Source organism: Chaetura pelagica, unplaced genomic scaffold (genome assembly GCF_000747805.2).
Source record: "Chaetura pelagica isolate M959 unplaced genomic scaffold, ChaPel_1.0 scaffold221, whole genome shotgun sequence".
Taxonomy (NCBI): Eukaryota; Metazoa; Chordata; class Aves; order Apodiformes; family Apodidae; genus Chaetura; species Chaetura pelagica.
The window spans coordinates 9,698,820-9,722,017 of record NW_009952533.1 but is presented as its reverse complement, the minus strand read 5'-3'; the positions used below and the strand labels follow the sequence as shown (position 1 = coordinate 9,722,017).

Sequence of the window (23,198 nt, the reverse complement as noted above, 5' to 3'; positions counted from 1 at the left end):
CCCTACACAAACCAAATAATAGCACAAGAGGAAACCTGAGACTTAAATGTATGGGAAGAAAATTAAACAAATGGTATCACAACACACGAATCATGTCATTATGTATTAAAGCAGCTGTAATCCTCTCTTCTGCTTTCCATCTCCCTGCTACTGCCTGTTTGTTAAGCCAGTCCTAAAAATAGATTGCAACATCTGAGAAGTAGTGTCTGTGACTTAATTCCAGGTGCTTTTAGAGGTCAACAAAACAGATAGACCATTATGAACTGCCTCTGGCACATTCAAGTTATTCTGAGCAAGTTTTATTCAACACATCTCAAGGAACCCAAAAGACGATCTCACAAGTGACTCTACCAATTCCATTGCTTCAGCCTGTCACCTTGCCTGCTGCTTTCCCAGTCCTGAATAGACCACACCAGGCAATTCGGTGTGGTGTACAATAACTATTGGTGGGCCCTGTGTAGCCTGCCCTTGAGGGAATACACGGTTTTGTCAACTACATCAAGGGTACTAACATCAAATTTCCTTATACAGTTCTGCACCCAAAACCAACAGGGATTTTTTTTTTTGAGACAAACAGAAACTCCAAGTCACACTGCTGGCAGAGATGCCAAAACCATGCTGAAAAGCCCAGCTGTTTTTCTTTCCTCTTCTTACTTATGGATTGTACAGCCCTATCAAGCAATGGCCCTCAGACATGATCATCATATACTTGACTCCAAACACACCTAAAATGCTGAGAACCTTGGCATTTCATTACCCCTCCTCTGGATTCTCCAGTGCTGTATGCACTTTAACAGACTTCATTCATTTGTAAACTCTTTCATGATAATCCTTGCTTTATGACTCAATAAAAGAACAAATGTTGTTTTTTTTTTCTACCTTGTGTTTATTATTTAGAGGAGTATTATAAAAAATAAAGTAAGAGCTCACCGGAATTAGAGATGTGGCTGGTAAGCCAGGAGATGGCACTACATCCCCAAACTTCACAGACAAAGCACGAACACCGAGGAAAGTACTGGCAATACCGATGCTCTCTATACAGTCAGTAACTTAAGTGTGAAATTTTCTTAAAAAAATTAGAAAAGGCATAGATATCGATCTCAACTTACATTTTGTATATTTATCTGCAGGGCCATTTTGTAATGATTGAAGTCTTTAGCAAGTTCATATCCCTGATGATAGAAAGTGAACAAACCCTGAAAAAATGATAGCACCTGAAATACACACAAAAAACTTGTTAGAATTAAAAACTCCATTTATCAGAACCTGATTGCTGCACACAGCCCTTCTTAAAGAGATCAGAGATTACAAGATCATTATTTTTCAACAAATTTCTACTAATGCTTCTACTTAAACTTTGAACCAGATGATCCTTCAGGTTCCTTCCAACCTGGCATTCTATGATTACATACATCTACGATTCATGTATAAATATTTAGATCGAAACAACTAGCTATGTATATAGACATTTTGAGTGGTTCTGTCTCTGGAATTTCACACCTTATCTTAATTTAAATTTTACCATAGACAATGTATATTGTTTATTTCCCAAACCTTCCTATGTAATGTTTTCCTACAGCTGTTCTGATACCAGTGATGTCTAGAATAAATATTTGTCCAAAAGGAGTTAATGATCATTCTGTCTTTTAGTCACCATTTCCCTGGTCATTTCCCTCCCTGCTAATGACGCTGCTGAGATGACTTTCATAACTGGTCAACTGGTTGTTTCAAAGAAAGAAGCTCTCCCTCCAGCAACTTCACACATCACTGCTTTTTGTATGCAGATCTGACCCTCTATCAGAACCAGCATATGATCCACATCACAGTTTCTGACTTCAGTGTTTCCATTTAAAAGACGGCATGAGTTATACTATAGTGGAAACAGCGTGAGGTACAGTACTGCCTGCCTCTCCCATTTGGTTCAGGTTGTTGGAAAGGAGTGACACAGAACAACTCTGCAGAATGTATTTAGCAAAGTCTGAAGCAAATAAAACACTTCCAAAAAAATGCAAAAACCACACACATTTAAATTATTATGTACGGGAAAGGGATAAAAAAATTGTAATTCATAATTTAAATTTACTAGCCTAATGCAAAATTTGAATACAGACTGAGCATCATGGAAGTTCAGCCCAATCCAGAGGACATTAAAAAAAGAGAAAGGGACATGTTTTCAAAAGATAATTTGAAGATTCATTACTCTAGTCTGGCTCTGAGGAAACGTCACATGGTTTGAAACACAAGAACTGAATTAAAACTATCAACGATTAAAATACAATACTTCAAAACTAGAAAATTTAAAACAAAGAGCAAACAAACAAACAGAACCCCCTAACTCATCAATAAAATATCCCCACACAACCATTTTTCACAACACTTTCCAATTCCTTGAGCAATGCTAACATATTTCAAGCAATGTATTCCCACTTAAGGATTTTAGCAAATTTTTTTAATAATCTATATTAGAATCTACAGCTCTCATTAACTCTAAAATTAGCAACTGCTTTGATTAGGGTGATTTGAGAGTTTTTTACTTTATTACATTAAAATAATTGGTGCAAAATAAAAGGACAGACTTGGCCCAAAATAACAGACTTCAGAGTTTGAGTGAATGGAAGTCACTTCTACAATCCATCCTCTTTTTATCCCAGTATTCTCTTGTTTTCTAAAGTTGCATTTATCCTAAGAAGCTAATGCACATTCCAGAAAACTTTAGAATAAGCTCTCTCAGAGGTTTAAATAAGTCTGGTATGACATGTATGATTTTCACTGAAATTCAGTGGAACTCCTTGATTTCTGCACAAATTTGATTGCACCTGAAATAAAATGTATCAGAGTACATATCAGATAACAAGCTTTTTAGCCAGTGGCACCCTCTTAATTAACTTGTATCTGCAATTCTTCACTCACAGGCACTCTACATGCAATCTTCATATCAAAACTGAAATTATATTAGTCAGGAATAACATTTCAGTGGTTAAAAAAACATCTGACCTCAACAACATCATCTTGAACCCTCTATTCTAACTCACACCCTAAGTTGAGGTTTTTGCAGTACAGCACAAGGTTTCACATATTTTCTGAAAATCAGTATCAGAGGATCCAAATCAACTGTAATTATTGAGGTAAGTTTTTAAATGTCTGGTGAAGTGTATCTGCACTAGGAATTTGCACAGATGTAATAATAATTCTGTTAAGTGACACAGTTGTACACATTTTCCTAGAAAGAGAGCTCTTTGGCTTTTGTCCAATTGCATTCCTTCTCCATCCCTTATGAATGACAGGGTAGACTGAATTCACCAGTACTTACAGGTTCCACACACTCAAATTTCTTCCTTTCCTGTATCTCTTGCAACTTGCATACATACTCGAGGGACAGCTCATAGAAGTGTTTTCTGTTCTGCTCCACTTGGTTATCTGCCTGCACACAAAACACAGCTAATGAAATTTCAAAGACAGTTTGCTCACAGCTTCAAAATGACACACGTATAGCAAACAAGTGGAAAGTGATAAGATGATTCTCTCCAGACTGGGCTCTGTTCCTTTACAACACAGCTCAATCATTTACTTTTAAATGGCAGAATCAATTCCCTTTTACTAGATAACATATGTTGTTTTGAATCATAAGGCTACAGTTTTTTAAACATCCCAATAACAACTCTTCAAGCTTCTTTTCTATAGAATCCAAGCCAAACACATCAGAGCAGGTACTTGTGCACTGCTTTAATAGCACTGAAAAGCTGCCTGCCCAGAGAGAGGAGGCTATCAGCATCTTCCTTTAGAAAAGAGGGAAATCAACTCTCCAGTCAAACTAAGGAAGAAAGTGTTATTGTTGAAAAATCACCTTGGTGGTACTGTAAGCTTTACTCTATAACCCAAATAACTGTCATAAATATCCCAAATGCTATTGTATCCATCCCACACCTGTGCTCACTCTGACAGGCAAGAAAAGCAATTTCTAGAAATTCACTTATTGGAAAGACATTTCCTAACTTTCCACAAAGCATCAAATATTGTAAAATGCAGCATTATTAGCTGATTTTTAGCTCAGCTTTGCTGAAATGCCACCACCACATTGATGGTGAACAGTTAGGTTTTAGCTGCCATTCATTTGTACATAAATACTTTACTTTCTAGTGTCATGTGCCCTCACCAAACTATAAAACTTCAAGACTTGGGTAATGGAAACTTTTATTAAAATACATTAAAGAAAGGCTACAAAGCGACCCTGTAACAGTCTTTATCCAGTTGATGATATCAAATGCTACCAAACTAAATTACAAAAGGGAATGGAGAAAGGGTTACATGAAAGGACCAGGTTTACTATCATGCACTCTCTCTTAAATACTGAGACTATATCCTTCAGGCAGAACAGTGGCTGCTAACACTTTAAGAGGATAAGTCAAATTAGCTTTAAGAGAGTTTTGCCTTAAGACATGCTTTGCTGCTCTGTGCTAGAAATCTGTCAGCAGCTAAAGGGGCACAACAACAAATACTATTGAAAAAATAAAACACTAACATGCAGATCAGTAGGAAAATGCAATTCAAAAAGCCAGGCACTGTGCAAAACATACAACATAGGAATTGTTTGAGTTATCAGCAAAGCTCCTAATGATACATAAATGGACTGAGAGTTAGCCAGAGGAAAACACTATGAAGCAGGTCTACTGGGACATCTGTCTCATCAAATAGTAAGACTGCTCTATATACACCAAAGCCCCATGTAAGCCTGTTTATATCTCTCTTCTTTGTCTTCAGTTGTTTATTGTTTTGGTTTTCTCCTGCCCCTTTCCCTCCCCCAAGAATACAATGGCCAACACACACATTTTATTAATTCTTCTTAATCCTCCTGTAAATACATTATCACATCTCTCCTCAGTTCTCTGAGCCATGAGACTTCCTATGCACCCAGTAAGTTCACAAACCTTTGCACTTACAGAAATTTCAGGAATAGACCTCCACTAAGAAAGTCAAAAGCTATATTAATGTAAGACACACTCCACAACATGGCATCTTTTTTATCAATTTTCTGGCAAATCTAACCCCTGCATCCTTTATTTACTCCATCCTTTATTTGCTCCAGTCAGGAACCTGCAATGCTCAATTAGGAAGCTCCCGTGCAATTATACACATCTACTTTCTAAGCTTGTGCAAAAAAAGTTTTTCCTATTTAGCACTCTGATAACATGCTGCAAGTCCTTTTTTTGTTACTTGCTTATGCATTTACACTCCAAATTAAATGTGCAAATGAACAAGTTTGACTGAAGAATTTCAGAGTTCTTGTTCATCAAATTTTGAGGTACTTTTAATACAATTCTATTTACTAATTCTAGTTTTCATACATGCTTTAAAACTTCACGCTATATTTGACACTGTCTCGAAATGCCTCTTGCAGGTATTTTCTATTTTTCCAGGTCTCATTTCAGACTTTAGAATACTGATCACGATATCATCAAGTAAGAGGTCATAATAAATACTTCTCTTTTTTTTTCTGCATCAAGTTCTCCAGCAGCTGATCAATTTCATAAAAGAAGAGATCCTGACATAATGTCCATTAACTTCGCTGGCAGAAGTCAACTCCCCAAAGAACACTCTCCTTAAGATACAAGGGCCTGTGGTGCAAATACCAAATGGAGAAGTAACATCCCAGTGAGACTAAAGAGAAATCTGAGTTCCCAGGTTCCTAGTGAACTTGCCAGTTATATTAACCATTTTTTATGAAAGATGGCATAGAAGGGGTGAAGCAAAGAGCAGGGAGAAGAGTTATCTCTGAGTAAAACATTAAATGTTTAATGAAACAAGACATTCATAGACTAAGCATTAATAATCTGACATAATTACATTACTCTAAAAAAAAAATAAAAAATAATCCTTCTGTCTACAACAAGTCTCTGCAAGATTTCTCTGCTATCTTCTCATGTACTATTTGCTCCAGAAAAATAAGAATGATGATGATAAACCCACAGGGACAGAAGGAATGCCAAAAAAAACCAAATCTGTTTTGAAGTTATAAATTGTCAACAAACGTGGGGTTTTTTTGTATCATTACTTGAAAAAAGCACATCTTCAAAACCTGAGAAGAAAAAAATCACAAAGCCACTTCTTTCAGGAATATAAAACTTGGTGTACTTTGCATTAAGCATTAACACAGGACATTTAGTTAATATATACAATGCAATGCAAATTGCATATACAGTCTCATAAGAAATGCAGTTTCTCACAATGTAATTCCACTTTGCTATTCCATTAAGTATATAAAAAAACCCAACATGTTCAGTACTTCATACACACGTCAAGTAAGGCCCTTGATTCAGAAAAAATAGTATGGGTAGACAACTACATTCAGTAGATACTGATTTTCTCACCAACTTTCCCAGCTGACAAGAAATTTTTCTTTTACTATTATAAATGCTTGCTTTGCATTTGCACAAAATACATATATACCTATTCAAAAGCTTGCATCTTGCATAACAGGTAACAATACCTCTTGTAATTGTAGCTCTTTCTTCTTAGCTGATAAATTCAAATGCTTTTCTAACAAACTGTAGTTCTTCTCTGTCTCTTTATCAAACTTCTTCTTTTCTTCCTAGACACAGAAACAAAATGGTAAGAAAAGCCTCCTCCTTTCTTATTTTGAAATGTTACTTAGCAGAAACAAAGAGAAACTATTATAGCTCTAAAAACTGAGGAAAAGTATGTTTCCAATTAATATTTTAAATTAATTTAAAGGTAACTTGAAATTACTTCATATTGCACCATTATGGTGAAGTTTATCACATAAATCCTTAAATCTTCTAAGTTAAAAAACAAATCACTTCTTGATTCATTGTATTTTTCACTCTGTTCAGGAATCACCCACAACATCTTGATTTTGAACCAAAATGGTTCAAAACTGGGAGATACCAGTTTCAGGGGAAGTTGGAGTTTTTTCAATAATTGACAGAGGAAAATTCTAAAAACATCATTTGAGTATGTTTCAACAGTTTCACAATTCAAAACCCAAAGCAAGTGCAACTCGATATTCCTAAATATCCCTTGATTTTAAAGCTATACAAAGCCTTCTGTGTTGAATTCTTGCTTTTACCAGACTGTTGTTGTACCCATGAAGAAAAATACTTCTTAAAATAAAGAAAAATCTCCATAAAATATAAAATCATGCTAACAAAAGAGAATTTCTCACAGACACATATGAATATCATTTTCATGTGCAAATCCATTTCTCTATCAAAAGCAATGCATCAGAAAAGGGACAGCCATTACATGTGTATAGGAAATCTGAGTTCTTAGATTTAATTTAGTAAAAACAACCCTTTAATTTCCTCAGTTCAAGTTTATTTACTGAAATTAGTATTGATCAAATCAACCAACCAGTTTCAAAGCTACTTTTAGTATATCTAGTTGCAGTTGAAAATAATTTAAAATTATTTTTTAAAATAATTGTATTTTTAATTTTTAAGTAATTCTTTATCTCAAATTCAAGTACATTTGAATATAAAAAACTGTATTTTCATGAACTAACATATTTATTTGTCAGAAAGAAAACAGCTCAATTAATCCGTTTTTCCATCATCTGTCAATTTGGAATTTCATTTAAATGTATACTAACCAAAATGCAGGTTACATTCTACAGACACATACTAATTTTTTTCTCTTAACCTTTAAATTTTAATAAGTAATACTATATATAATGTACTATAAGTGGCAATTTTTAATTTTTTTTTTCTCTCAGTGATTGCATTCTGATGATGTTATTCTATTGAAGAGGGTATCTAAGTTGTTTAGGATTGCTTCTCAGCAAGGAATTTTATAAGAAATGTTTGATTTTTTTTCTCCATTATGAGTTGAAAGGCTTCCTATAAAAAAGCAGACACAACACTCCGTATCAGCTAAGAAACATTAAGATACACATATGGTATTAGTGTGATTAGAGGTAACATATTAGCATATGGAAAATTAAGAAGAAAGCGAAGGGGAATCTGTGTTTATATAAGCAAAATTTCCACTGATCTTTCCAATATTTGAGTGCTGCCAGGAAAAGAAAGAGCTATGGACTTCTAAACAGCCAAAGCCAGACACTTTCAACTTGTAGTTTGAGATCAGAGCAGCAATATCTTTTACTATGGCATAATTCAATAAGGGTCTTGGCTCCCAGCATTATGGAGCTGAATGTCTTTTCTTTTTCTTCTTAAGCCTAATTCAGACAATTTATTCAGCAGGGGATGTGAGATCCAGGAAAATCTGAGGCAGCAGATTCGACTTTTATTTTGTTATGGTAAATTTTTCCCAAAGCAAATACTACACCATGTTCCAGACATATTTTACTACTAGATGCCATAACTTGATTTTCATAGCTAAGCAGTATTATATTTCGAATGTTAGGACTTTGATCATATTGAATAAATATACAGTTAAGAAAATTCAAAGAGTTAAATATTTTTAGAGGATTTTTATTTAAATGTTACATAGGTAGGTAAGACTGTTCTATTTAAGGTCACTGAGAATTCTGTTAAAAAAAAAAAAAAAAGGCTAAATCACAAATACAAGCTTCAACTTCAAAGAAACAGTATATAGGGAGATACAGGCGAAGAAACAGCCATCCAAACAAAATGTGAGATTCAGGCTGTGTGAAAGTGACTTGTCATGTTAGAAACATCAGGGACAGAATTCTGACTAGTAAATGGGTAAAGATCATAAAATAATTTAATCCTTAGGAATTCTCATCCCAAAAAATGGCAATGCTCTTTAACACAAAAAATACCGTTGAAATCATTCACTACAACTGCTTCTATGACAATAGGTTACACATTTGGAAGGAATTCTCTTTTTCCTTAGAAGATTCCTACAAACAGACCACGTTTTTATTGCATGTTGCTTGGGAAATCTGATGTCCTTCTAAGAAGAACATAAAATTACACAAAGTTCATTGTACTACTGAACTGTAATGACATACAATGAACAGAGAATTTTCCATTCATATGGAAGTGGAATCATATTCAGAACATGTTAATCATTCCTGCTTCTGCTAAAGTCAAAATGTATAGTGCACTCACAACTGAAACCTTACCTTCACTATTAAATATCAATGCTGATGAAGTCATGAAATTATAAATAAAACATCTGCAGAATGGTATGAATTGAGTTTTGCAATAGAAAACTGTTAAACAGCTGGGTTTTTTTTGTTTTGATTGGGGGGGGGCGTTGGGGTTTTGGTGGTTTTTTTTTAATAAGCGTGCATATTTCTCACTGCAAGAAGGAAGGTAGACAGCTACAAAGAAGTAAAACTTGTCTTTGTTACTTTTATCCAAAGCTGGTCTGTATTTAATACACAAAGTTGAATTTGCCTTTTTTTTTAAGTATACACGACATAGTGACGACCTTAAAAAATTACTCAACATTTTCATTAAAAGAAAAACACACACAAAAAACCCAACAAAAACACTTTGTAAGAGATCCTGTCTTTAGCCTCTCTGCTTCTATTTTCTTTCACTCATATAGAGGCAATGAGTTACTTATTTAAAACAAAAATTAAAACCAAGGCAATTTTCACTTTGCAATTTGTGAAAATGGGGTTAAAAGCATATGGAAAAGCTCCTTCAGGTAGTTAATATTTTTCAGCCTTTGATTGTGCAACTGCAAATAAACACAATGCAGAACAGGGTTACCCATTAGGAAGGGGGACAGGCTGTTAGCAGGATTGCTCCTATTCCAGACACCAGAGATAAGGGAGGAGGAGAAGGAAGAACACATTCTTCACTTCTTGAAACATAGTTTCCATTTGTTTCTGAAGCAAGTTCTCAAAGTAGAAAATTGTCAATACACAAAATACAAACAACAGTATCTCTCTGCCAAATGCATATCATTACTGCAATGCAATCCAAGTACAGAAATAAAAAAAAACCCTTATCATAAAGGCAATGAGGGACAAACCTTTACAGCTCCTAGCTGCTCTTTCCTAAATCTTTCCAAAGGTTTGATCAGAGTTTCAGTAACACTGAGTGCCTAAGGAAAAAAAAGCATGGGTTAGGTTTTTGTAGCTGAACTGACAAGTCACATTAGCATCAGCAAAAAAAGAAAAAAGCAAGCAACTTCTGGGGCAATATAAAGGAGCAGCATGCAAGTTAGGAGCCTTAAATCCTAACTAAAAAAAAATAATCACATCCAGGAGTTTATTCAAGCTTTCAAAATTTATATTCTTTACTTCAATCCACTGCCAGTAAAATTAAATCTAAAGCAAATGCAGAAATTTACAGGCTGCAACCAAACTGCTTTCCTTGTGCCAGTCCTGCAGACCATGTTGACTATCCCAATGACTAAACACCAGAATGAGACACAGGACAAATTCTTTTCATTTGGGAAAAAAATTCTGCAACAAGAAATGCTACAAACAGCTTCAGAATGGACTAGAAAATAATAAGCTTTTAACACACAGCTAAAGCTATTAGGCATTGATATATATTTATTTTTATTTTTTTCTCCAAATATCTACTTCTAGTTGCTCTAAGTAAACCTTAAGTGAAACTAAGCTGTCAAATCAAGAGGTGTAAAGTTAAGAAACAAGAGGTTTAGTTCACTGGGTGAGCAGTCCCCAGCATGCTTACAATAAACAGCCTCATAGTCACAGTAAAGAGAAACAAAAAGGACACCATATGCCACCATAAGACAAAACCATAGCTTACTAGATCTGGCCAGCAAATAGTTTCTAGTTCACATGAAATTTCACTGGAGACAGAACAGGGCTGGGTTTGGCTTTGGTGCAAACAACGCTTATATTTTAAAAATGGAGGTTCAGCATAGGTTGGAACTTTTGAATGCAATAGTAGCATGGAAAAGATGGCAGGAGTTTCAAGGGTGTGGAGAAGCAGGTGGGATTCATTTAGTATCAGTCCTAAAGCAGACTTGCAGACTAAATTGTGCCCAGGACTGGGCTTAACATAGTCTCGGGGCTGAGTTGGCAGGAGTAAAGGCAGAGCTCCCTGAAAGCCCACTGTATATACAAGAGAAGTCTTTCTCTCTTCACACTCCACCACCCCCCTTCAAATATGGAAAGTCTCAGGTAAAATACTACAGGCTTAAACCAGCCTCCTGGAACACTTCTGGAAAGCTCTTATCATAAAACACAAGTGGGATGTATTACAAATATGGCACAACACAAATCTGAACAGCGCTGTCTGCTCCCACCCACGCCTGCGGCCATCCAGAGATTACTGTGGGAGTCATCCTGCCAATTCACAGTAACCAGAGCAACCTAGACTTTTAAACAGCTACAGCAGCATGCTAACCTATTTAGCTAACTGGAAACCCAAATATTTGGCAAGTCTGGGCCAAACTGCATGTTGCATAGTCATCCATGATACAGATACTTCACAACTTCAGAGCACTCGTTCTCATGGCCCAGAATTTTTCTTTTTGCATCCACATCCTGAGTTCATCTCAAGGCCTTGGGAATGTTCTTGGCAGCTGAAGAACCAACCATTAATTCCCTGAGCTGCCTCTGCTCACCCAGAAAGAAAGCCAAGGCAGTCAAGTGCCCCAAACGGGAGCTGAACTGTGGTTCTAGGAAGGATCCCAGTCCACCTGGCACTCTGTACACATTTATGCTAACTACTAGAGCCATTAGCAGGAGTATCCAAAGCAGTTTTTAGGATACTCAGGTTCTTCAGATTTTGTTAGGCTTCCAAAACATTTCTAGAAGTTCTTAGGGGCTGAAAGAAAAAAGTAATTCATATTTACAATTGGATCAAGCACCAGAAGCAGTTTTCCTGGGACACAGCAGAAGCGTTTGAGAACTGAATGATCTGACCACAAGCATTCTCACAAATGAGTGAGGAGAACTGCCTGCAGGAATCACAGAACAGTCTTTTTATATTGGAAAACCTTCAGAAGTTAAAATTGTTTCAGCCAGTTTCTTTTGTACTGACAAAATGAGGAAGAAAACCACGAGGCCTTCTCAGAGCAAAACTCAGGGGATGACATTAGCTGCCAGGATGTAAGAGCACCATGATTAAATTGAAGTATTTAATAGCATCTACAGCTAGTAACTGAGCACTTAAATGGTCAGAAGGTTAAAAATAAACATCTAATGTCAAGTTGATAATCAGTTGTTTGAACTTTTACACACAGAAAGTGAAACATAAGGTTTACAGAGAATGAATGCTGAATGTGAAGTCTGAATCAAAAAAACCATAGCACCTTGATATAAGAGAAAGAAAAAACAGAAGGGAAAAAAAAAAACACCAACACACACACACACAGAGAAAAGGCTGTGGTTTATAAACCAGCAAGACTGGCTGCAAATCACTTGGTCTGCTACACTCCTGTGCAGCATTAACCATGGGAACCACTACAGGAATTTGTTTGAAGCAGAAAATAATCTTCAAATCAAAACTGGATGTTCCCTTAGCAACTGCCAACAGAGATTCAACCGCTGCCAGTGGTATGATACGCCAGTAACTTTTCAATTAAAGAAAAATAAGCCTCCCCTCCTTCCAAAAAAGATGCTTCTCATTTAGCACAACTTAAACTTTTGGTTTTGGCTTGTCAGCAGAATTTTGCCTGCCTTACAGGTATTCATGATTTGTCACCCCCTTTGTTTTCTTTCTGGGATAAACAACTGAGTTCTTGAATATTTATCAGTGAAGCTGGATTTTGCAGATCTTTCAACATTCTCATGAAGCTCCATACCAGGCCCACATATATAAATAAAAGAGGAATACTTCCTCCTCACTGAAACAAGCATGTGAGTTTATACATGTATAGATGGAACTTGTCAACCAAGAAGCGACTGGTAAATTTAACAGTGGATTAGAGGTGTTCTTCTGACTGGCAGAAATAAAAACAAGGTTCATAATTAAAATATGCACAATGCTAGATTAAATATAGAGGCACCTGCATTGTTTTCCGGTACTTAGAATCCTGTGCCATGAAAAGCTAGAAAGATGTGTACTTATTTACAGAACAAAAACATTATTTACACTGCTATTCGTTGTTAATTTATTTTTAACTTGGGAACTCAAAGCAACATTTTTTTTCTTTTCCTTTTTTTTAAACTATGGATACCAGATCAGCAGACAATGTAGTACAATACTCCCACTAAAAGGAAATAAGGTAAGGTTTGCTTGAGCATGAGGTTCAACAAGACCAAGTGCAATATCCTGCACCTGAGTAGGGGCAATCCTCATTATCAATACAACCTGCTGGATGATGTGATAGAGGGCAGCCCTGCAGAAACGGACTTGGGGGCACTGGTGGATGAAAAGTTGGATATGGGGAAGCAATGTGCACTTGCAGCCCAGAGAGCATATTGCATCCTGGGCTGCATCAAAAGCTATGTGGCCAGCAGGTCAAAGGAGTTGATTCTGCCTGTCTACTTTGCTCTTTTAAGACCCCATCTGGAGTACTGTGTCCAGCTCTGGAGACCTCAACACAAGAGGGACACAGACCTGTTGGAATGACAAACATCATCAGAAGGCTAGAGCACCTCTTCTAAGAAGATAGGCTGAAAGAGTTGGGATTGCTCAGCCTGGAGAGGAGAAGGCTGTTGGCTCTGGGGAAGAGAAGGCTGCTTGGGACAGCAATGGTTCTGGGGAGACCTTACAGCAGGCTTCCCATATCTGAAGGGGGCCTACAGGAAAGCTGGGGAGGGACTTTTTACAAAGGCATGTGGGGATAGGATGAGAGACAACGGTCTTAAACTAAAGCATGGTAGATTTAAATTAGATCCTAGGAAGAGGCTCCTTGGGAAGTGGTGAAGGTCTCATCCCCAGAAACATTCAAAGTCAGACTTGGTGGGGCTCTGAGCAACCTGGTCTAGTTAAAGACATCCCTGGACACTGCAGGAGGGTTGGAATAGATGACCTTTGAATGTCACTTCCAAGCCAAATGCATTCTATGATTCTATAAAAACATTTGTTATTATCATGTGCACCTTCCCTAAGAAGTAGGACCATGTTAAAATGTACATTTTTCAAGAAAAGTTACTTTAGGCACTTAAGTTGAATAGTCATTAATACAAAATTACACACTCCTTCCTCTTTCAACATCTGTCTTGAGTCTTAAATACATTTCCATCTCTCTACTCTTCTTATCCTGGCAGATTATTACGATAGGAGTGTACTATTTAAAGGACAGAAACCCTCTCCTTTTATTTTCTTTTTTTCCAAAGCTACCTGAAAGGAATATATACTCAATTTTTAAATCTGGCAGACAAAGTAAGTCATAAGTTAATCAACAGAAAGAGGTCATGTCTCAGATAACAGTATCTTAACCAGCTTTATGTATGCCAAAGTCTCAAAGAATGCTTTAAGAAATGTTTAACCTGATGGGCATAGGTGCCTTGGGGAGACAGTCTGAAACTGCTTAAGCCACTTCTGTTCTAGGTACTGCACCTACTGAAAGGTCAAAAAAATAAATGGAACATAAACCTGGCAATAGCAATTAAAAAAAAAAAAATCATTGCCGCCATCATCATCATCTCAGGTGATCAGTGTGTCCAACATTTCCAACAACATCTTAAAGCACGCTTTCACCTTTGTACACACCTCCTAATTTCAGACGCCTTTACAAAACTACCTGTTCAGGCAGAGAAGTTGTATAGAATAGTAATAATCTTGACTTTTCCAGCTCTGTATTTTTCAAAAGAAATACCTAAGAGATTGCAGATCAAGGGGTCCAAAACAATGTTGCCTGGTCTCCAATATGCCTTCATTTTTCCTGTCACTTCTTCCTTTCTCAGAGAAGCTGGAACTATAGCTGTTTAGAGAGAAACTGCTCCCCCAAAAATCTCCCCCGTGCACTGTAACCTGACAGACAGCACCATTCACTCACATCCAATGCTCACGCTTTGTTACTCTTCTGCAGTAGAAAAATAGAATCATTTTGGCTAAAAGACCTTTGAGATCAAGTTGAACCATTAACCAAGTCCACCACTAAACCATGTCGCTAAGCACCACATCTACAGGAATGGTGACTGAACCACAGAATCAACCTGGTTGGAAAAGACCTTTAAGACCACCAAGTCCAACAACAACCTAACTCTACCAAGTCCAATGCTTAAATTGTGACCCTCAGCACCACATCTATATGGCTTTTAAACACATCTAGGGATGGTGATTCAACCATCTCCCTGGGCAGCCTGTTCCAATGCTTCACAACCCTTTCAGTGAAGAACGTTTTCCTAATATCCAATCTAAACCTCCCCTGGTGCTCCTTGAGGCCAGCAGGCAGGAGCAGCCTAAGTTCCCACTCCCCTCTGTGTGCACAAACAGGCTTGTCTTGCAGAGAAGGGTGGCTGGTTGCATGGGCTGTAAAGAAGCATCAACCTGTAAGAGCTGTCTCAGAAGCTCAGACCAGCCCCTGTGGCTACAAAGGCTAGACAAACCTAAGTTAATCAAACTTTGCTTTGCTTATTGGAGAAATGTAGCAGTGGCCTCTCAGCTTTCATCCTAAAAATGTGCTTAGACCTCAGCTGTTACTGGAACAGGAAATTACACAGTCTGGTGGTGAGGTAAATATGCATGCTGACTCTGCTCCATTCCGAATCTAAGTATTCTTCTATAAAAGACAGGTTTACCGAGAAAGAAAAAAAACAACCCATAAACATACACCTTGCTGCAGACTGCAGAGAAACACAGGAGTGCAGAGTTCCCAATTCTCATGCCAGGACCTGAAACACAGATTAGATGCCAAACAGAAAAGAAGGGGTTAAGTTTCCTAGTGCAGCGACTGGAAACCTTTATTTGTAGACAGGGACAGGATTGCTTCTCCCCTCAGCAAAGAGGGAGGCCACGAGTCAGCAGAGCAGAGCTCATGCTGAGCAAGTGCCAATGAAACTGGATTTGAGAAGGAAGTTTTGCAGAAAAGAAGACATACCTAGCAGTGATAGAAGAACAAAGTAGTTAACACTGCTGTTAAATAAAGAAATTTACTTTCTAATACAGAAATTTACTATCTACAGCTGCACTTCTGCTTACAGAGGATAAAGTTCTGCTTTTTTCTTAAGAAACCGCAACATTCAGCCTAATAAAAATGCTGATCCTGATAACTTTGATGTTGGGGTTGACGGTGGTACATAAAAACTGTTTTTCCTCCAAATAGCTTTCCTGCTTCATGTAGTGATTTGTTACTGAAATTCCTCAAAGCACTAGGATAGACGCCTGAAACCCTGTATTATGTGACGTTGCAGACACAGTTCCACTACCGACGACATCAGAAGTTATTTGCAAATCCTTAATCTTCACTCCTTCTTTTCCCATGAGAACATGATTTACTCTTAGAGTTACACGAATGTGTTCCCAGTTAGTTGCACTGCCGGTATGCCCTGCAGATAGAGCTACATAACTCTAACCACTTTTCAGCACTGGTTTTGTTTTCAGTTGGAGCAGTGATGATTGCAGTCAGTGCAATCCACACCCAAACCTTTGTTTTCCAATGCAAGTTTTCTTCTTCTCAAAGTGTCTGAAATTTCTTACTGCTCTAGAGCTTTCCCTCTAGCTTTGTAATCTTAAATAATGAAAGGTCCTCAGCCACACACTTGGTGTTTGAGTTTTGGGGTTTTACAAGGACTGGAGTCTATAGACTAAAAGATTTTTAAGGGGGTCTCATTGCACATTAATATGTGTGTCTGCATGTGTGCAGAAGCTATAAAAAACAAGTAATGTCCAGTCCTCTGGGTTCATTTGCTGTAGAGGAGGCCATCCGGTAACAAACGAGTCAGGCAGACAGATATGGATACAATCTATTTTTTACATTTATCATACCTCTGGATGTACCTGAAACAAAACAAACTTCCTTCATCTTAGGTGTTCCAGAAAACTACCCCTAGGGTTTGGTAACATGACAATCACTTTCTGAAGTTGGTCTAGGAATTTATTCCTGGAACATCAGACCACTGCCCTATAAGCCACGATGCAGGGAGCCTCCTGTGCTTTGCATTTCATAGCTCTTTTAAAAGCAGCAACCTTGATTTACAGAGAATGTACTAAGACTCTCAAACTTAAGCTAGAAGGAGAGACTTCTTTCCTCTTCAGTTGAAGTTTGATCTAATGCACAGACAGCTAAAATGCCTCCTATGACCTATCTGTTCTGCTGTGCTCTGCTTAGAAAGACTGTTTGCATTGATTCACTTGCAATGAAACTGCTGGCTCCAAAAATTAAATTGACATTGTAAGCAATCAGTGACAATAATAAATTATTCAATTTTAAAAAAAAAATAAATTAAGACAGTGATTTTTATTAAAGATTACTTAGTAAAAGTTATTTAACACTCTTGGCTTGTGAGTAAGTTTATTCTTATGAAATACATTCCATGATAAAGAGAAAAATACTACAAAGCCATATAAACACAACAAACTGGAAAAGAGACAGAGTTTCACAAACATCAACAAATCAGCTTTTCCCCATCTGAAGTGGTGGAAAGATGCATGTAACTGCCCCAAATACAGACCTTCCCTCAGCAAACCCAATACACAAGTGCTGAACAGTGTGACACACCAGAACTTCGCTCTGGTTCTCGTACAAGTAGAGAATTGCTTCCTGCCGATGCTTTTAAATCAGTGGTCGTATAGAACTCTTGACAAAACAAAAAGGCTGCTCAGGAAAGGAAAGAGCATAATGCCCATTTTCTTCGTTCATGGCACAGCTCATTGCTGAGCAAAAAGATGCCACTGAAAGGCAACAAATCCAACAGCAAACAACGGCTTCAGTGTTCTGTCAAGAATGAACTGCTCAATTATTGTCAGCACTGTGCTCCACAAGAAACAGTGGTGTTATTAACAACCAGCAAAACCCAAACTGGTGACAGCTTTACAATACAAATTCCAAACATTTCCCATTGATGAAATAACAGAATGAAAATTCTCTAGTGAATTATGTTGAGACCACAAAATCATCTGGAAGAGGAAGCTAGTGGTAACAGAACTTTTCAGCCATATTCACTCAGAATTGGAAGGATCACACCCAGAAATGGCTTTGTTGGGCTTTTTTTCCTATTTTACAGATTAACGTGCACAAGTTCACATGTAACTCATAAAACAGTTTCATAAGATTGCACATAACATTCAAAAATAAATACATAAAGCAAATATTCAGTGACAGGGATCACCAAAACATAAGAAGTACTCCTGAAGAAGAACTACTGAAGTAGTCTTTAATTTCACATTTGTGTTCCACATTCCAATAATTATATAATTGCCATCTGGTCTCATACCACACAGATGAAAAATGAAGGCTGGGCAATGAGATATGGCAGCAATTGTTCTACTTCTTTCTAAAACTGGAAAATGTTTTATTAAATTGGACAATTTGTAGGAAGGAAATTTTCAGTCTAGGTCCTATGATTAAGGTAATCAAACAGTGTTTCTGAGAAATTCTACTTTATGTGCCTCTGTCTCTGCATCTAAAATGCTCAATTCAGCAACCTAATTTTTCAGAAGTGGTCATTGATTAAATTTTCTCCACTGCCTTGACAGCTGCATTTACTAGTCTGTGCTAGCAGTGGATTTCACAGGATCTGAACAGAGTCCTATATAACAACATGAATGCTTACTGAATGCATCTCGAATGCATCTTGCATCCAAAACCACTGGAATATTTTTTTACCCAAAATCAGTGAGTAAACTGATTGCTCCTTCATACAGGTTTCTTCAATTAACTGTGAAACTACCTCAAGACTCATGAACTCTTAAACACCCATGTGCAGAGGACCAAACAATTGCTCAGAAAAATTAATACCATCATCTTCACAGCAGAGTAGGAACAGTGTAAATTAAATGAAAAGTACCTGAACAAAAGATAGTATCAAGCTATTAACACTATTCATTATGTGAGTCCTTAACCTGTGAAATAAATACTCATGCACTTAAATAGTCCACAGTAAGAGCTAAGCATAAGTACATATTTGCACAGATTATTTAAATTCTACCTTTAACCTTTTGAGTGTACGCCTTTGAACCGTAACAACTTCTTTTAACTTGGGAAAGAACTGATAAACCTCTTCCCTCCTTTTTTTTTTTCCTTTTTTTTTTTTTTTTTTTTTAAGAGGAAGAAGAAGAGTAAACAATAAAATAGTTACTTTACTGAGATGTTTTTTTAAAAATCCAAAAAGAAATAGTTTCTCATGTTCCTGATATATGCTGGGAATAATTCTGTTTTCCAAAAAAATGCTTTGAGGATGCTCCTATGTTGAATTTTCTTCTAACAACCTAGTAAAACTGACAAAGAATGCAAAATTATTTATTAGAGGCCAAGACTGCAGAGATATCTATGGCACAAGGACAACAGTCTTTTTTTTAAAAAGACAAAAAAGTTTAAAAAAAGGTCAAAATTACGTAGCATCTTTCATTCAAAGATACTGAAATGAACAGAAGTGTGCCAAAACTGTAGCAGGGAATTGAAGACAAAGGTACAAAGACAAAGCCAAAAATACATTTTATTTGGCAAGGGGCAAAGAAAACCCTGAAGAAAAAGGGTTCTTCAATTATATTTCAGAAAACAGAAAGGAAGCTATAAAACCATTATTTAACTGGAAAGACAGTTGAAACATACTGGTAACTGACTGTAAGATGATAACAGATTTTAATAATCTTGATGAAAAAATCTTAATTATAGAAAAACATCTAAAAGTGGGGGGGAAATAGGATGTTAATAAGAATAAGGATTTCTTAAGAACAACTAAATGTATTCTCACAACTGAAGAATTCATTGCACTCAAGTCAAAAGGGACTTTGCTTTACAGTAGTTTAGGATCTCAGAAAGCCAACTAAAGGGAAAGGCAGTAAAGTGCCAGAGGGCTATAGAAAAGCCAACAAAGCAGTAACTTTAAGGTGAGAAAAGGAGGAGCAAGCAGGAACTGAGAAAGTTACAGATCAGATGTAGCAACTCTGATACTCAGAAGTCGTAGAAGACACTATAGAAGGTTAAAAGCTACTCTGAATTTTCTAAGAACAACATTTCAGTTTCTTTTTGAGATCAGCACAGTAGCTATCTCCTCAATGAACTCTTCAACGCTTTCCCACATGACATTCTCAAAAGCAAACAAATAAAACATATAAAACATAAAAATGAAGGATCCATGTGACACAATTTCAGCAGCCTTTCAAGGCAATGAGTGAAATGGTACAACCATGAAGTGCAAGACTCCATCATCTGAATGAAATTATTAAATATCCACCAAATAAATATTCAGACAAATTATAATGAGATAAATTTACGGTACACACTAACAAAATTTTATGGACTCTGGATTCACCACAAATAAATTCAAAAAACCACTAAAAGTGTATCTGATGAGTATTCAAGTTCAGTTTAGAATGTATTTTATGGGCTTATTTGTTTAATTTACCATATGATTGTGAAAAAACCCTACCCTTTTCTCATATACCTAAACATTGAAATGCACACCAATATCTTAAATGCCCTTAGTTCTATAATTATTTATTGATTTTTTAAATTTCACTTTACATGACTGAAATTAATCCGCAACTCTGCACTGAAACTGAAGTGAGCAGTCAGAAACTTTCGGGTCATCAAAGTGGTAAGGGGAAAAATGCTGAGTAAAAAGCATTCTTAACAAAGGCTGAATTCTTTTCAAAGAAATCTTGCTATACACTTTACATCTTAATGGATGTGTTAGAAGTGTGTTTGGATCCCTGACCTGATGTGAAACATCTGTGCAGTGCAACATGCCCTAAATATTGTCAAATATTCTCTATGGGAGTATCCCTAGAGGTCATGCCGCTGCTAAAACATCTATTGAGAATTCAAATAAATAAATACATTCAGAGCAGCAGTTGCTGAAAATTATCTCTACCAGTCCCTGTGCAATCATTTTCTCAGAGACTATGGGCCACCATTACATTAACTCACTCTAGAGACATCACATAACATTTGCTAGAATACCATTTGCAATTAAAAGGTGACACATCTGGTAACTCACAGAATATATCCTGTTTCTGTTTGGAATTATTTGCCCTACAGTATTTTATACTCCCCAGTTTTTCATGAAACTGTCACTGTTCTAACAGATACAGCACTTCATACTTTTCTTACCAAGAAACTGCCATTACTTAGCTTTTAGTGTGATAATGCCTTCTGTATAAGCCTGGGCAGCATACCAAAAAAAAGCAATACTGTTTTGTGGCATTCAGTCTGAAAACAGAAGTGTTTTACTACACTGGATTCTGTACAGCCTACTGTGTCAGTAATCTATTACTGCTGAATATCTATTGATACAGTCACTGAAATGTGGCACACAGTTCTGAAGTCCTGAAGCTGATGCCTCTCAAAAACCTGGTATCAAATTAGTGTGGAAAATGCAACTTCACTAAAATAAAATACAGCTACAGATTGCAGACAAAAAAATAAAGACTATCCTTCAGAATCATGAAAAACAAGTTCAAACCTACTTAAGCATATCCCTACAACTTGACAAAGCAACTCAAGGCACTGAAAAATTGTCTCTACTATGTAAAAAACAGTGTTCTCCAAGAACGCAAGTGTTGGTAGCCTCCCGATACTGGCCAGCGATAGCAAGGATCTACACAGACCTTAATTCTGACACAAATGTGGTTCTAGATGAGAATGACATACCAGGACTTAACATGGCTCTCTCAAGGAACGATGACTATTACTGGGATCAGGAGTGACAGAGAGAGAAATGTTATATTTTAAAATTGTTCACAAGTTCTTCTCATTTATCTACATATTCCTACACTGCAGGCACAGCTTCTGGCAGAGAGGTGCACCAAACACAGATTAGTCTCAGCTTCCTGTCAGCAATGCCAAGTGGTCACTGACTTCCAGGAAGATGAAGATAAAATAACATGGCAAATATTAAGGAACATAATTGCTACCTAGACACATCTGAAAAGCACTTCTGACCACACTTAGAAGAAAATCGGGACACACCATCTGCTCTATGAAACCCTGCTTTAGAATGAAAATTGGGCATGCAACTGCAGAGGGGAACCACAGCATCGCCCAGAGAGAAATCCCTCATCTTCTTTGGAAGTCAAGACAGCAGGGTGCATTGCAGTAAGCAACTTTAACTGACTTCCATCTTTCTTTTTGCTATATGTACAGCTTTTTACATTTTCTATTGCAACTCACCAAAATCTCTCTTTGATCTTCCAGAGTTTTTAAAAAGTTTGAAAACTCATGGAGTGATGCATCTGTAATACAAAATCATTTTAAAAAGTTTAGTCATGTTGCAGAATGGCATGGCAAAACATAGCCACTTATAGTCACTTCTTACCTACCTATGTATCTTTCATCATCTGTCTCTGCATCACCAATGAATTCAAATTTGAAGTCCCTCAGGGAATGGGCAAATTTTCTCTGGGCTGCTGTAAGGTCTGCAAGATAAAAAAAGCACAGATTGAAGGCTAACAAATCATTTTAAGAAGGCTGGAAGATCCCTCCTCACCCTAGAATAATCAACATTGACAAGAAACACTTAACATAGGTGCCTAAGCACATTACAAGACATCCAACTTTGTCTAACTCATGCATACAGTATTAAACCTAATCTCACGTTTCACTATACCATAATGTAGGGTACAAGCCTTAGAAACAGACCTATTACTACAGAATTTGAAGACACAATACTCAGACTAAGCTGCACTGGTTGTCTTATTTCACTAACCTAAGTCCACCATTTTTGCCAGCATAAACATACATCCTAAAATTTTTAATGTACTTTACATAGAAAATTAAACATTTATATGTAAACCAAATTTAAAATAAATGCTGCACCAGAACTAGAAATTCCATGGTGTTAAACTATGTCTAAAGTTAGGTAACTACACAGCATTAAAATTAATTTTATACAATAACTCTTTTGTAGCAGTCCTAAAACATTTTTTAAACCAAATTTTGACCTACTAGTATTTGACAATTTGGGTTCAAGGGACTCCATCCACTCTTACATCCCTCAGGAAGCAATCACACTCTATAGTCAACCACAATATCATCATTATAAAACTTTATTAAAGATTTTTTCATGCAGGGGCTGATGAGGGGCAAGTTGAAAGTCTGTGGGTAAGAATTAAGGGGCAAGCAGGTGCGGGTGACACAGTTGTGGGGGTCTACTACAGACCTCCTGATCAAGGTGAGGAGGTTGATGAGGTTTTCTACAGGCAACTGAAAGCAGCCTCACAACTACAGTCCCTGGTCCTCATGGGAGATTTCAACTACCCTGATATCTG

At 36.9% G+C, this 23,198-nt stretch overlaps 1 protein-coding gene across 1 annotated transcript in view; it reads right to left on the bottom strand.

Moving 5' to 3' along the window:
• ARHGAP10 (Rho GTPase activating protein 10) overlaps window positions 1–22,649 on the bottom strand; it is a 101,120-nt gene extending 78,471 nt beyond the window's left edge. Inside the window, exons 1-7 of the mRNA XM_010009004.1 lie at window positions 22,637–22,649; window positions 22,251–22,346; window positions 22,102–22,163; window positions 9,928–9,999; window positions 6,485–6,586; window positions 3,311–3,421; window positions 1,110–1,214 (exon numbers count right to left, since the gene is read on the bottom strand). Of these exons, the coding sequence (XP_010007306.1) occupies window positions 1,110–1,214; window positions 3,311–3,421; window positions 6,485–6,586; window positions 9,928–9,999; window positions 22,102–22,163; window positions 22,251–22,346; window positions 22,637–22,649 (561 nt within the window). The remainder of the gene's footprint in view (window positions 1–1,109; window positions 1,215–3,310; window positions 3,422–6,484; window positions 6,587–9,927; window positions 10,000–22,101; window positions 22,164–22,250; window positions 22,347–22,636) is intronic.
• Between the last annotated feature and the right edge of the window lie 549 nt (window positions 22,650–23,198).